Here is a 14,162-nt window from a genome sequence, read left to right as displayed (position 1 = left end):
TGACCGTTGATATGGGGCTTTGCAGAAGGGTTTCTCAGCAGGCTGATGCCCTTGGCTAACCAGTCTGGAGGACTGTTGCTGATCTGATCTGATCTGAAACTGTAGCCCTACTTTTTCACGACTGTGTGGCGGTCTGGACTCAAGTCTGTCAATCAGGCCTCCCTGGGAAGGGCCTTAGTTGACTGATGGTAAACTGTTGGTACAAAAAAATTATCCCTTTTTGTCATTTTGCACACTTTCATATTTTCTTTTACATAACATTTTCTGTTACATTACAACTTTTTGAAATCATTTTCTCTTATGTTTGCTGTTCTTTACAGATTCTGGTCTAAGCAGTCCTCAGAGTGAAGCAGATTTTGACTATGAAAGTTAGTCTCTATGCTTTTAGCATTTGCGTACCAGCTTTTCTTATCTTTTTTGTTTTTGTTTTTGTTTTAAGCTCGCTTGCCTTCATTTACAAATACATACAGTAATTTGCATTTGTTTGTTTTTTTCACATTATGCAGCAAAATTTCAACACTAATTAATGTGATGTTGGTTACTACTGGTGTACTGGGCTGTTTTTTTTCCTTTCCTTAATTGAATGTCAGTCACGATATTCACTTGGGCTGTTGGCTGTGCATTAATCCACCATGCATAAATAACCTGTGCGATCACTTCTGCTGATGTAGAGACGGTTGAGACGGTTTTTTACAGGAGTACAATCTCTGTTATCCCTCTTTCTCTGCCTCCCCTTCCTCACCTCCTTGTTGTTCTCCCTTCTTCCTCCTCCTCCTCCTCCTCCTCCACCACCACCACTGCCCCATTTCCATTCTGAAGTAACAGGGTCTTTTCTGTGCTCAGAGATAACGAGCAGAATTAATTAAAGCGGTGGCAAACAATGGCTCGACATTTGATCACCCCCTCTCGCTGCTCACTGCAAAAGGATCATCCGGGAGAAAAAGCAGAGTTTCTGATTTACCGCTTCCCAATTTTTCCCCATTTATTTTCTCTGCTTACCCACAGTCAGACTTCTTCCCTTTTATATGGAAATATGCAACATCATAAATCGGCTTTCCGAGAGAGACTGTTTTGGCTTATCAAAAAGAATCATGACATTTCTCAGGCGCATCGACTGCGGATCGGGATATTGGACATGTGTAATGAGACGCTAGTTTATTTATCTGTGTTCATTGATCACGCTGGTTATTGCTGTGAAAAAATGGAAGAGTCTGTACATGGATAGTAAAAAGCCATGGTGAGGAGGGGTTGTGTTTAAGAGAAGGGTGAGCTTTGGAGTGGGGGGGGTAGGGAATACCAACTGTTTTGTCCTTGAGTGACTTTGCGTGAGTACGGGTCACGCCAAAGCCTAGTTTTGAAAGTGAGTCTTTCCTCGGATAAACACTGCAATGTGCCGTGCAGTGTGTAAACGACAAAAAGAAAGAGAACAAAGCAGACGCCATCGACTCATTTGTCTTGAGAACACACAACACATGGGTGAGGCTGGGAAAGAACACAGAGAGAGAGAAATGGTTTAGCTGTGCGGTGAAAACACCGCGCAGCTAAACCACGTATAGCGTTATGTTGGCAAAAGGCAACGTGGAATAAAAGGTCAAATAATGGAGTTAAGACTTTTGCAGTTGTAAGGATTCAAATAGTTTTCATACAAGTTTCTTTAAACATACTGCCAACGTTTTAGGGAATAAACAAGCCCTAGTATGTAAAACCTTCAGCCTTTCCCACTGGCAGTGCATTGTGCTTTATTTGGATGTATGCGTAAACACTTTGGCCTTGTGTATCTCTCCAACTGCACCAGGCACTTATACATGCAGACAGTAATGCGGGCAGTAAGCACAAACTGAAATGAATTGATTGGAGGTTGAGCATATCAGTAACTCACGGACACACAAATAAACAGAGACACACAGAGTAAACTACAAAACCACACACACACACACACACATATTCTTTGATCTCCTCTCACACAACCCACTCTTGTTCTCTCAAGGAGAAGTGAGGGCCCCTCATTTGCATACGCATTTACGTATTCCGCTCATAATGTCTGATGCCTTTTCCCTTTGAATTCGAGGCAAGTAAACTAAATTGAATTTGCAATATTTCCTCTTTTTCTCGATGCTGATCTCAATGAGTTCCCGCACCAGAAGTGATTAATAACTCTGTCTCATTCTCAAGTGATGCCACCGCAACCTGCATGCTTCGTCAGCTCATTGAGACACTCAAGTAATAACTAAACACGCGGTTCTGTCCGACTGCATTCGTATAATTTGAGTTCTCCGATTACCTCACACGGTTGTGTTTCAGTTTATTTGAAGACATTGAAAAGAAATAATAAATTCAACACAGGCTTTAAAAAAAAAATAAAAAAATCGAAGAAAACTATTAATTCAGTAAACATTTAAATGATGATGATCATTAAGAAGTGCATGGGTGTTTGTCAAGTAGGCTGTTAATGCAGTGTGTCCATTCATTTTCGGAAGGATGTCACGGCATCCAGTGTCATCTCCATTTGTCTCATATGTGCATTGTAATCTGTGTTAATCTTCATGTAATTGATGCTGCTGCATTGTTCTGTCAGTGTAAAATAAATCAGCATCACTAATGAAGACTGTCAGCGCAGAGAGAGTCGGGCTCCCTCTCTTACGCGTAACAAAAGCAGCCAAAACATCAGTGACCCCCTTGACATTGGGGGGGGGGGGGGGGGGGTAGTGAGAAAAGGGAAATTAAGGATGTTCATGTGATTATGCCGATTTGCACACCTAATTAAGCCTTTGTAACTTTTCCGTGTGAAGAGCTTTCAACATGTTGTCGACTTTTGACCTCGTCACTCTGCAGGACGAGAGGCCTCTCGCTAAACATGTGAACGCATGAAATACAGGCAGGCTGCACGCAGGGGCAGAGCCACAATCTATGGCTGCTCCATATTCCATTACATGGCCTCAGCATTTGCTCCTAAATGGATGAGTGACTGGAGTGCACATCAGTGCTGATAATATTGTAGCATCAGCGACACAATATTCAGTGGATGTTGAAGCGAGCCAAAAAAGAAAAAAGAAAATACTCAACAATTTTCCCACCCAATTGAGTTCTTTCTGGGAATTGCTCGGGTTAAATGTCAAAAGGAAGTGGGCATGCAACTGTGAGTGCTTTTTTGTGATTTCGGGAAGTAAGGGGTGTTCATCTTAGAGCCAATGTTCACTGTGGGTTTTTTTGGGGGGGGGGGGAACCGGCAGATGAAGGAAATAGTAGAAACAGCAGCTTGCTTGCTTTGCACCGGCTGGCTGGAATGGCGCAGCTCACTGTGTCACTCAACATCACTCACACTCCTAAACCTCCTTATCCCCCCCCCCCCTCCCACCTCCCTCCCATGAGCCCCCAGGTCAGGGCTCCGTTCTTGAACAAGCGCCATTTTATAGAGGCAACAGTCAAAAGTTGTCGCCGAACAACACAGCACAACGAGAGCCTTACAGGATGAGGATACAGTCGTGCAGTTAGGTCTGATCCACGTTAACACTGTTTAAGAGCTTCTCTCGCATCTTTCTTTTTAATTGAAGATTATGTTGAAAGTAAGAAAGTTTAAATGTTGAAAATAATAATATATTCACGTATCAATAATGAGAAATTACTTGAATTTGTTGGATCTTCTTTAATTAAGTAAAACCATATTTACGTTTTTCCCACCAACCAGTGATCCAGTATTGAATTCTTCTTACTCTTAATTATCTTCAATGAGGAGTGAAAGGGAATTTGTCAACAGAAAGACTAAAAAAAGGCTGCTGTGTTTCCTGTCTGTGATCTCACCATCAAAAACTTTTCCATCTCGTGTCATTTTAAACTCATTCCCAAAGCTATAAAAGAAGATTGATGTCTTCGGATGTTTTTCTCAGGCTACACTCAGGAACATTGGTCGTATTGGTCCTCCTATCCATCAGCATCATGGCCATTGTGAGGATAAATACACTTTGGTCTGTGGGTGTATACGAGCAGCTTCTTTAGAAAATAATCCGCCCTGCTCGACAGACCCAGCTGTTTTTGAGCTCTGGCCTGGTCCGATCAAGTGCTTGTAACATCACCAGTCTGTACGTGTTCGCTGTGTGTGGCATTCACCATGTTCTGCACAAGCTTCCCCACCACTAAAACCCAACTTCCATTGTTCTGTAAGCAACACATTCTCACCCGAAAATCAGGAGTTGTGTGATTTTTGAGTTTTGAACTTGTGTGTCCTCTCTGCTGTACTAACGCACTTTCCATTCTCTCTTCCCCTGTGTGGAAATTCTCTCTCAATTTTTTTGACAATCAGGTATGATGACTCATCCTCCCATCCCCATATCAGAGCTGGCTGAACACACAGAGCTTCTCAAGGCCAACGACAACCTCAAGCTCTCCCAGGAATATGAGGTTAGTGGGCCAAAGGGTTCAAAAGTCAAACTTTCTTCAGAATATTGAATCCTGTCTGATTGTGTTTTCATTGGAAGCGGACACAAGAGTCCCTCAGGGAAATGTGCTTGAGCAATTTACGAAACATCAGTTATTCTTAGCCACGTATTTCTTCAGATATATTTGCAGCCTCTACATGGCAAAACAAGACAATTGTCATTTTCGTATACAATATCCCTCGGCGGGTTGTTGCAACTCCTGAGCTGCTGAATGCAACTCCTCAAATCCTTTGCTGAGTAAAAGAATCATACGACTGTAATGCGCCCAGTCCTACATCAGGAAACAGGAAAACAAGAAGCTGAATCTCACTGCTGCCAAATGAAACATGGCCTTTTGTGACATCTGAGATGTGTGTTGGGTAGGTGCATTCAACTGAGAAAGATAGAAACATTGAGAAGTTGGGGACTTGAGGGAACCGATTTGAAAAAAAGACCAGAAATTACAGTCATCAACATCTACTTCAGAAAATGTAATTAAGGTAATGGCTCTATTAGGGGATAAATCAGTGGTTTGAAATCCGTCACACACACACACACACCAGTGAACGAAGCAAAGATGATCTTTCTTCCAAAATAGAGACATAGACTGGTGTACGCACAACTCAACTCATGTGTTTTTGGGGGAAAAGCACAGTGGCAGTCAGGCTTTAACACAGTCCGTTTATGTGTGTGTGCGTGTAGCCGAGCTGTCTGAGCTCAGAGTTGTGGTTATAAATGACACGAGAGTTGATTAGAAATCAGGAGTGCTGAATCAGCTCTCATTTGCATACAAGCAATATCCCCTCCTCGCCATTCCTAAATCACTGTGCCTGTCGCCTTGCTGCACGCCAAGCTACGGTAGGAAGCAGGTACACCAGCATAGATTGCTGTCATGCCTGCCGGGGGATGTGGGTGGATAATGACTTCTCATAGCCAACCAGTATTTCTTGGGTATCTATTATTCATAAATCCACACCCGGGCTATGTACCAAGTGGACAAGCTTGTTCCATTCGGGGGGAAGAGAGACGAGAGACGTGATGCCAAAGTTGACGCGTTGGTACAACTACAACTTGTAATTACTTGGCTTTGAGAGAACATTCAACCCCCCCTTCTCCGTTCGTCTTTTCTCACACTCTGTCTTTTTCGCTCTCTCCGTCCCCTTGCTCCTTCACCGAACCACCCCCCAGGAAAAATAAATGACCAAATTAAATAGAGAAGTGTAATTTAAATTTTGTTATTTTCTTGATGAATGGCTGCTCGTCCGGACGCCCTGGCTTGCCAAGCACAGCTCTACGGGGCTTTGACTGATTGGTTTTTAGCCGGGTGGGATGTGAGGGAGAAGGAAAAATGGAGCGAAGAGGGTAGAGAGATGAGGTGGGGAGGCTTGGTTGATGATGAGGATTCAGTGAGGGGAGAGAGAGAGAGAGCAGGGCAACTCAGCTGGAGAGCGGAGATGAAGAGGAGATAATCTGACACACAAACGGCAATGAAAAGGCAGCCACAGTTTTACCTGAAGATGAAGACGCCGCCGAGTTTATCCGTCTTCTCTCTCAGGCAATTAAGAGCCATGTCCTGCAAAGCCTCCCCGCTTGACAGGAGCTGTCATTCATCTTCGAATGTGTCATCTTGGATCAAAAGGCGGAGGAAGAGGGAGGAATTCCAGTTGTTGCAGAATTTGAGTGTGGACTTTTGCCATCCATGCATCCTAAATGTAATTTATGAAAAAAGCTGTTCAAGTTTGGACTACACAGATGTGGTTTTCAATTTTTTAATTGAGCGATGTTTCAGGGAAGTGACCCCAATCTTTTTATGCACACACACACACACACACACACACACACACACACACACACACACACACACACACACACACACACACACACACACAGTCAGCCTAAAGGTAATCTGAAAAGAAAGAGAAAATAGCTGGAGGGTGTCTGCTAGAGAAGGAGTGTAAACATCAGAGAGGAGACGGGAGATGGAGACAGAGATAAAGGGAGAAAGAAATATGGGCAAAAAGTGGAAGACTTTGAAGATGGAGAGATGCAGATAAGGGAAACGGGGACAAAGAAAGAGGGATAGAGAGGAGAGAGCAGAAAGAAAGAAATAAACAGATGGAGCGAGCCTCAAACAGAGGCTCTGATTGCTGCAATGATTGCATGGAAATTGTTAGATCAGGTTTCCAATTGGACTTCATTCAGCTTCAGTCTCTCTCTCTCTGCAGCCCCCCCCACCCCCCCTACATGCTGAAGCCCTAACTGCAAATAACCTTCACGCCTCCATCCCTACACCAACAGAGCGCCAGGCGCCTATAAGCAAACATGGAATCGTAATGGAATACTTAATTATCCTGACAAGGGAACAGAATATTTATCTGGAATGCTTGGATTGTAAAGAGGCGGCTCTTTTCCCCGAGTGTCGGGCCTCGCTCCAAGCCCTCTCCTCGAAGGGGGGGGAGCGGCCGCCTTCATCAATATTCTTATTTGTCATTACACACCCGCTACATTAATGATATTGATAAAGTACCGTACAGCTGCCGGGAGTATTTAAACCAGGCAGTGAGCAGATTTTCATGATGCCATGTTCTTGCTTTCCTTTGGGGAAATCACCCTCTCTCTCCCTCACCCCCTCCTCTCTTTGATAACATTCAGGTCGTACTGTTATTGCTCAGCTCCTTCCAAGGCTCTTCTGATTTCTTCTTTGTGTGTGCATGTTTTGCCTGTCTTTCACCCCCCGTCAGTCTATCGATCCAGGCCAGCAGTTCACCTGGGAACATTCCAACCTGGAGGTGAACAAGCCCAAAAATCGCTACGCCAACGTCATCGCCTACGACCACTCCCGCGTCATTCTGGCTCCCATCGAGGGTAAGGCTCACACTCATCCTCACACTCTGCACCTACACCACCTCCGAGATGAGCTCAGCTCATTGCAGACCCTTTTGGGAAATCCTCATAATTACAGAGTCAGTTTGAGTAATTAGGAATTTATACTGGATAGACCGGATGGGACTAGACTAGAACAGTGCATAGCAGTGCAGAAGATATCACATTAAATACAATTAAGACCTTAAAATGAGAAGAATAAATGCATTAGACTCGGCTGAATTATACAAGAACTGCCTCGAGTCAATGCAGTAATGTGACGCAAAATGGCATTAAACATGCCTGAAATAGATTGAAATAATTTATAGTATGTGAAGTTCAAATTCAGTTCAGCAGCAACCAGTGAGTGTAAAGAACAAAACAACGTTTGGTGGGAGTCCAAACGGGAGGCGAGTTTCAGCTCAGCTTGCTGCTGAGCAGCTAAGCAGTTCATGGAATCATGTTGTTGTTGTGGGTGTTCGGCAGGGACTTGTATCAGCTCATCTCTGGACCCAGCACCAGGAATTGAACCAGTGCTTTCACCGTCCCATTTGTCTCATCCGATCTTGGCCCGCTCTGATGACTTCCCTCTAACTGCCCACAGACACAGTGCAGAGAATCCCGCAGCGAGAAAAACTCTTCCCCGTGCCTCCTAAATCTCAAGGGACATTGTCAGAGGTAGTCACCCTTCACCGCTGACATTGTTCTGGCGTCGCATCACCAGAAGAGATCCAGACTCCTCAGAGTTTGTGCCAAACTCCCTGCTCCACAGTACTCTCTCTTTTGTGAGAGATAACTGCTCCGACTAGATTTCGACATCTCGCAATAGTCAGGCCAATTTGAGGGTGCGACAACATGCATAACAAAATGATCCCAGGGAGAAAAAAAAATGCATCGTCCATAAATACATAAATTAATCAAGTCTGAAATTTCTATTTTACATTGCAGTGATTTTGCCATTAGTCGCAGCAGTAGAACAATTCATGCACGCCGCTATTCTCTGTTCACTTAGCTATGACTAAAGCCAGGGCACCACAGTCGGATTGTGCTACGTGGTATCCGTTTTAATGACATTTGCCTCTCTTTCTTTCTTTTTTCCCTTATCTCCATTCTTTCTTCTCTTTTCTTCTTTGGCCTCCCCTCGTCTCTCTCTCTCTCTCCATCTTATTCTTCCCCTCCACCCTGGTTGTTCTCCACACTGCGTCTCCACACCATGTGGGCTTGAATCTTTTTTCTAGAACATTTTAAAATGGAAGGGACACCTTGCCTTCCAGGATGCAGGACACCACACAAGCCCTGATTCCCGCTTGATGACGGTTTCGTCCTGCACACAACTTTGGCACTTGCTATCATGAGCAATCCTGATGAAGCATTGCCGTGAACTACATCGTTTAGCTTTGAAATGTCCCATTACTTAGAGACGGTAATGGGACAGATAGTTACATGCAAACGAGCTTACTTCTGCTGTACACACCATCCTTGTCGTTCTGTTTCCAGTACGCTTTCGTCCACCCCACAATGTGGAGGCGTTCCTTGCGGCTAGATTTAGTGGACCGGTGTGCCACAAAGCATGGTGGCGGGCTGAGAGGGATGGTAGCTGGATCTACCTCCTGGCTGTTGTTACTCCTTCGCTATCCTCCATCTACAAGCACACTCCATTTGTGGTGGTGGTAAATCAGATGGGGGGGGTTGTTACGTATCTACAGAAACCAAGGCAGAACAACAGAGGTTGAGAGAGAAAATGACAAAAGAGCAGGAGAGGAAATTGTGACTGAGGCAGTTGCTGCATTTGAATCCACTCACATGGAACAAGGACGACGGTTTCCTTCAGCTCTGCCGTAGCAGACGGGGGAAAAGGTTGCAAGATTGTTTTAACATTTAATCTTGTATTGTGTCTTGGAATTGTGTTTTCAAAACAAGCACGAAGATCTATTGGGCAAGAATAACACCGAGAATATTTTGACATGACAAGACACTGCCTGCTCTCTGTTTTCAGTGATCTCAGCCAATTTTCACTTGTTTCAACATTAAGAGGTGTGAGAACTCATTACATGAGCAACTTACTTATTTTCATTTTTTTTCCCAGTCGAGAGTCTTTACACCATCATTGATTGGGAAACAGAGTTAGTGTGTGTGAAAACTTGGGAATTATCGAGGCAGATGTCACAAAAAAGTGCGATTAATGAGTAAAGTTAGATAATGAAGAAGAATATGTATCAAAAGAAGAAAAGCATTTTTTTTTTTAAATATCTCTTTTGTTGTGGTATAAATCTAGGTATCACAGGTAGCGACTATATCAACACCAACTACATTGATGGCTACAGGAAGCAGAACGCCTACATCGCCACCCAGGGTCCATTGCCAGAGACGTTCGGGGACTTCTGGAGGATGGTGTGGGAACAGAGAGCAGCCACTGTGGTTATGATGACCAGGCTGGAGGAGAAGTCACGGGTAAGTCCGCTCAACACTTTTTTTTGGTTACTTTTTAACGATCCCCTGCAGTGGCCTCACAAACCACTTTAGAATTTTTTCTTTCAAATAAACCTCAAAAGGAAATCACTGTTTCGCAAGACAAAAGCTTGACGGTTATTTCCCAGTTTCACATCTGAAGGTTATTGGTAAGTAATCGGACTTCATTTTCTTGAGATGGATTGCTTTCAGAGAAGAGTAGACATTTGAAAAGGGTGGTGACAGCAGCAGGGGGAGGGGGATGAAATGTCGTGAACTGAAAGATGGCCTACCTGTTCACATCTGATAAGGTAGGCTGCTTATCCACTGGGAGAGTCTTTGCTATCGTTTCTCTCCTTATTTGCAGTGCAGAAGACAAGCTGTTGCTTGTTCCCTACAGTGCTGCCAGCTTAGCAAGTTTTAGTGCTCAGAGTGCACAGTGCAGGAAGCTAAAATAAAATGTTCTGCAACCGAGTACCACATAGTTGTTACTGTACTTGTGACCAGTACCTCCCACAACCATCTGTTGACAGTGGAAGTTAGAGGAAAACGTGCATGAAGAGCACAGTGACTTAGGAATAAGATGTCATGGTATGATCACACTACCGTAGTTCACTTTATTTAGCATTTGGGTTTTCCCTTCACACGTTTATGTCCATGGGAAGCGGCCACAAGGTGTGCAGGAAGTGTAGAGTATTCTTTAGAAGGCTCCGTCCTCGAGATGGAAAGGAACATTTCTACACTGTTATAAACAGTCCAACATTTTATATGTACCTTTGACACAAACACTTTTTTTTTGCCAACTAACTCCAGCAAAGAAGAGAGACGGATTCAAAGTAAGAAGGCAACAGCAGCACTTTATAACCACACTAACTATCAGATTAAAAATGGAAAATGTCGTAGAAGAATGGTCAGGTGGCATAGGGACTCTGTCGAACTCTAAGAGACAGTGTTTTCTGCAGTTTGATATCAGTTCTGTCTGTTTGCCCCTAGTGACAGCTAGTCAATATGTAAACAAAGTGCCTCTCTTATGAGCATTTTTTCTAAATTACGAGATAATAATGCAGGTGAGCGCTACAAAAAAGTGGTGTGAGTGCACCCTTATATGGGACGGATCGACGAAGATTGTGCTCTTTGGCATGTGCGTTCCACTCCTGTCAAACGTGATCCGGATTAGCGGGCGGTAGCACTTGACAGATTGAGCAAGAAGTGGTAGAGAAAGCTGGAGAGCAGCGCATCTCCCTCGCTTGCTGTCACTTCTCATCTGAGGTTCGCCAGCGCGTCACACCCCATATTGAATGAATTTGTATTCAGTAAACTGACAGAGGATGGATGGGGGGAAGCAGGTGTTGTCTTTTTTAGATATACTGTAGAACCACTGGACGAAAAAGTCAAAATGAAACATCCATCTTGGATTTGATTAAAAGTGTTACTCCTACTAAAGCATTTACAAGAATAAGAGTTATTTTATATGACGATCTGAAATGACAACAATTTATTTACTTTTTTTGCTGTAAGATGTCGAGAAAGACACACGTAGGATTGATGGTGAAATGAAGCTGTAAGAATAGAGTTGCTGTGACAGTCTGGTCAGTCTGCTGAGTGTCGTTTCTCAGATTTGAAATAGAGTGAAGCTATCCTGGTGTTCCTGCCAAACACTGCCTTGGAGTTTAATCCACAGGAGGACTTGCTTAATGCGCGCGAGTGCATGTTATCATGTCAGACCGATCAAGGTTTCAATTTTTCTCGACCCCTCCTGTCATGTGCACGATGTTTTTCAGAAGTGGAAACTCCATTTAAATAGAATGTGACATAAATATGTCTCTCTCTCTCTCTTACTTCCAGATTAAGTGTGACCAGTACTGGCCCAGTCGCGCCACAGAAACCTATGGTATGACCCAAGTGACCCTGTTGGACACCATAGAATTGGCCACGTTCTGTGTCCGCACTTTCTCCTTGCACAAGGTAGGATGATTTATCGCTCTTTCTCCCACACACATATGGTATGTACATTACCGCTGTCTTCTCTTTGCTCTATCGCAGTAATACTGTAGCAAAACCAGAAATGACACAAGGATAATTCTGCAGACAGTACTTCAGCATGTCTAAGCAAATACAATAGGGACATTATGTTTACCATCGAGTTGGACAACCATGAATAAAAATATCCTTTTTAATGTCTGTCCAGAATACAGAGGGCTGATTAATGGGACACACCTTGCAAAAATGACACAAAGAGTGCATGTAAAAGAAATGATGGCATGAACCGTGTGCTGTGTGTCAATTGGATGTAAAGGTATATACACATATTATATATATATGTATATATATATGTACATATATATATATATATATATATAACCCTTCGTCCGCATTGTCCTTCCAGTCCACCCCCTTGTACCTTGTTCAGTGCTCTCGCTGCTCAATAGATCATCTGTTTATGTGCATCTGCCAAATTGGAGCACTTACGTAAAGTGAGCAGAGGAGAAACTCAATATACATAATTGGCAGACTGCTCATATGCCCACAAATACATGCACACACACACACACACGCACACAAATTTAAACACTGAAACACACCGGCAGATACAGAGTCTGCACACAGACGAGAACCTTCTTAGAATGACGCATTTGCACATGTAATCTCACATGCACACTCATACACAAAACATACAGCAAAGGACACACACAAAACCAAAATACATGTGTTTACATACCTCTGAACCATCTGCAAAAATATGATGCCAAACACAGACACACACCTGCAGACATTAACATCACACATTAAAGTGCATGTCGATACAGACCTTCATGCATAGACACAGAATAAAAGAAGAAGAAAGAAACACAGATGCTTTTACAAACTGCCTTTGGAAGGATAAGATATTTCCAAAATGTCCCCCCTTAACCAGACAGCACCACACAGACGTCACAGCTGACTTTGTAGCTTTGTAGGACTGCCGGTGGAGCAATGATCACCGGGGCAAACCAGTGATGGTGACGATAGCAGCGTATCAGCAGCCACGGTGCTTTAAAGCTTGCTGGTTGACATTCAGTGCCATTTACATTTTGCTGCTCTCAGCCCCCATCAAACCTACCGATGGGATTCTTTTTCTATCCATCGTCTCCCTCCCCCTTATAACTGCAGCAATTGCTGTGATTTCTCACTGAGCTGTTTTCACTTTATATCTCTGGAGGAAAAAATGCTGCGTTGAATTTGTGTGAAGTATGAGGTAGCAGAAGCTGGCATCACACACACACACACACACACACACACACACAGTGCATCTATAAAGCAGCCACTGTGGTACCTATCCATGTGTATGCATGTCCTGCAGTGATTCCAAATTGTGTCTACTGATAAATCCTGAATAAAATAACATATTTTTCAGTAAAACAAGTACAAACCATATCAATGCAACCTACCTCAAGTACAGAAATGGGGAATGTCCAAAAGAAAATAAAGGAAAATAAGATTTAGGTCAGTTTGCTTTTAATTACCATGCTCATTTATTCATTTATTCAGCGAGGAGAAAAAAATCCCTCTGTCAGGGAAGCAGAAACACCGCATTGAAATGCAAACAGTTCCTCCATGAGAGGTTCTTCTGAGAGGAAAGAGAGGAGAGGAGGATTTGTTTCGCTCTTCTTATGCTTCTCAAAAAAAACCTTCGTCTGGATCCCAGCTTGTATCTTTGATGCGTTGAGTTTTAAGGAGGGAGCTGACAGACGGCTGTGTAATGTGGGTGTTTGCTGCATGTATCTGTAGATGTTATGAGCGGCAGCAATGTGAGAGCAAGATGGTATACATGTACTGTTCAGTATAGAAATGATTGTACTTATTACATTATGATGACTCCATCTGATCAGCCCAAAAGGAAAAATATGCCGTCTTACTGCACCAAAATATGTATTTTATGGTTGAAACACTTTAGATGTGGCTGTTCAAAATGTGTAGTTTTCAGGCTTCAGAGAGCACAGCAGCAGTGAATCATTTGTAGGTTACAATTATGTTCCAATTTTTTTTTGTTCACTGATTCAAACATGATGTTTAATTTCAAAATTGACACACGTTTCTTCATTCCAATCATGACACACAGGCCTGTCAAGCTTGATAGGCATGTGCATCACAAACCAATAGAAGGGATGGGAACTTGTGCAAATGAAGACATCTGCCTGTGTAGACATGAGAATTTGTTTGTCATGTGGAGGTATTTAGGCTCAAAGAGATCTTCAGTTTGAGGCATAGTGTCTGTACTGTACAGGCCGGAAATTGTGGTTTGACTCCGACTACCACAGTCAATGGTTGAAGCACGTTCTGTGGAGGCAAACAAAAGGCATCCAGTAGATTAGTGCACCATGCCTATAGTGGCCATAAAGCGAAACCGGCACACACACGCACACACACACACACACACACACACACACACACGCATAAAGC

The 14,162-nt window shown here is 43.3% G+C and overlaps 1 protein-coding gene across 1 annotated transcript in view; it reads left to right on the top strand.

Moving 5' to 3' along the window:
• The window catches only part of ptprsa (protein tyrosine phosphatase receptor type Sa), a 165,063-nt gene that overhangs the window by 134,679 nt on the left and 16,222 nt on the right, over positions 1 to 14,162 (top strand). The window contains exons 21-25 of the mRNA XM_079266720.1: positions 321 to 368; positions 4,298 to 4,395; positions 7,154 to 7,277; positions 9,550 to 9,725; positions 11,568 to 11,687. Of these exons, the coding sequence (XP_079122846.1) occupies positions 321 to 368; positions 4,298 to 4,395; positions 7,154 to 7,277; positions 9,550 to 9,725; positions 11,568 to 11,687 (566 nt within the window). The remainder of the gene's footprint in view (positions 1 to 320; positions 369 to 4,297; positions 4,396 to 7,153; positions 7,278 to 9,549; positions 9,726 to 11,567; positions 11,688 to 14,162) is intronic.

Source organism: Melanostigma gelatinosum (genome assembly GCF_949748355.1).
Source record: "Melanostigma gelatinosum genome assembly, chromosome: 4".
NCBI lineage: Eukaryota > Metazoa > Chordata > Actinopteri > Perciformes > Zoarcidae > Melanostigma > Melanostigma gelatinosum.
The sequence above is the reverse complement of the archived record's forward strand: the minus strand, read 5'-3'. Positions and strand labels throughout refer to the sequence as shown.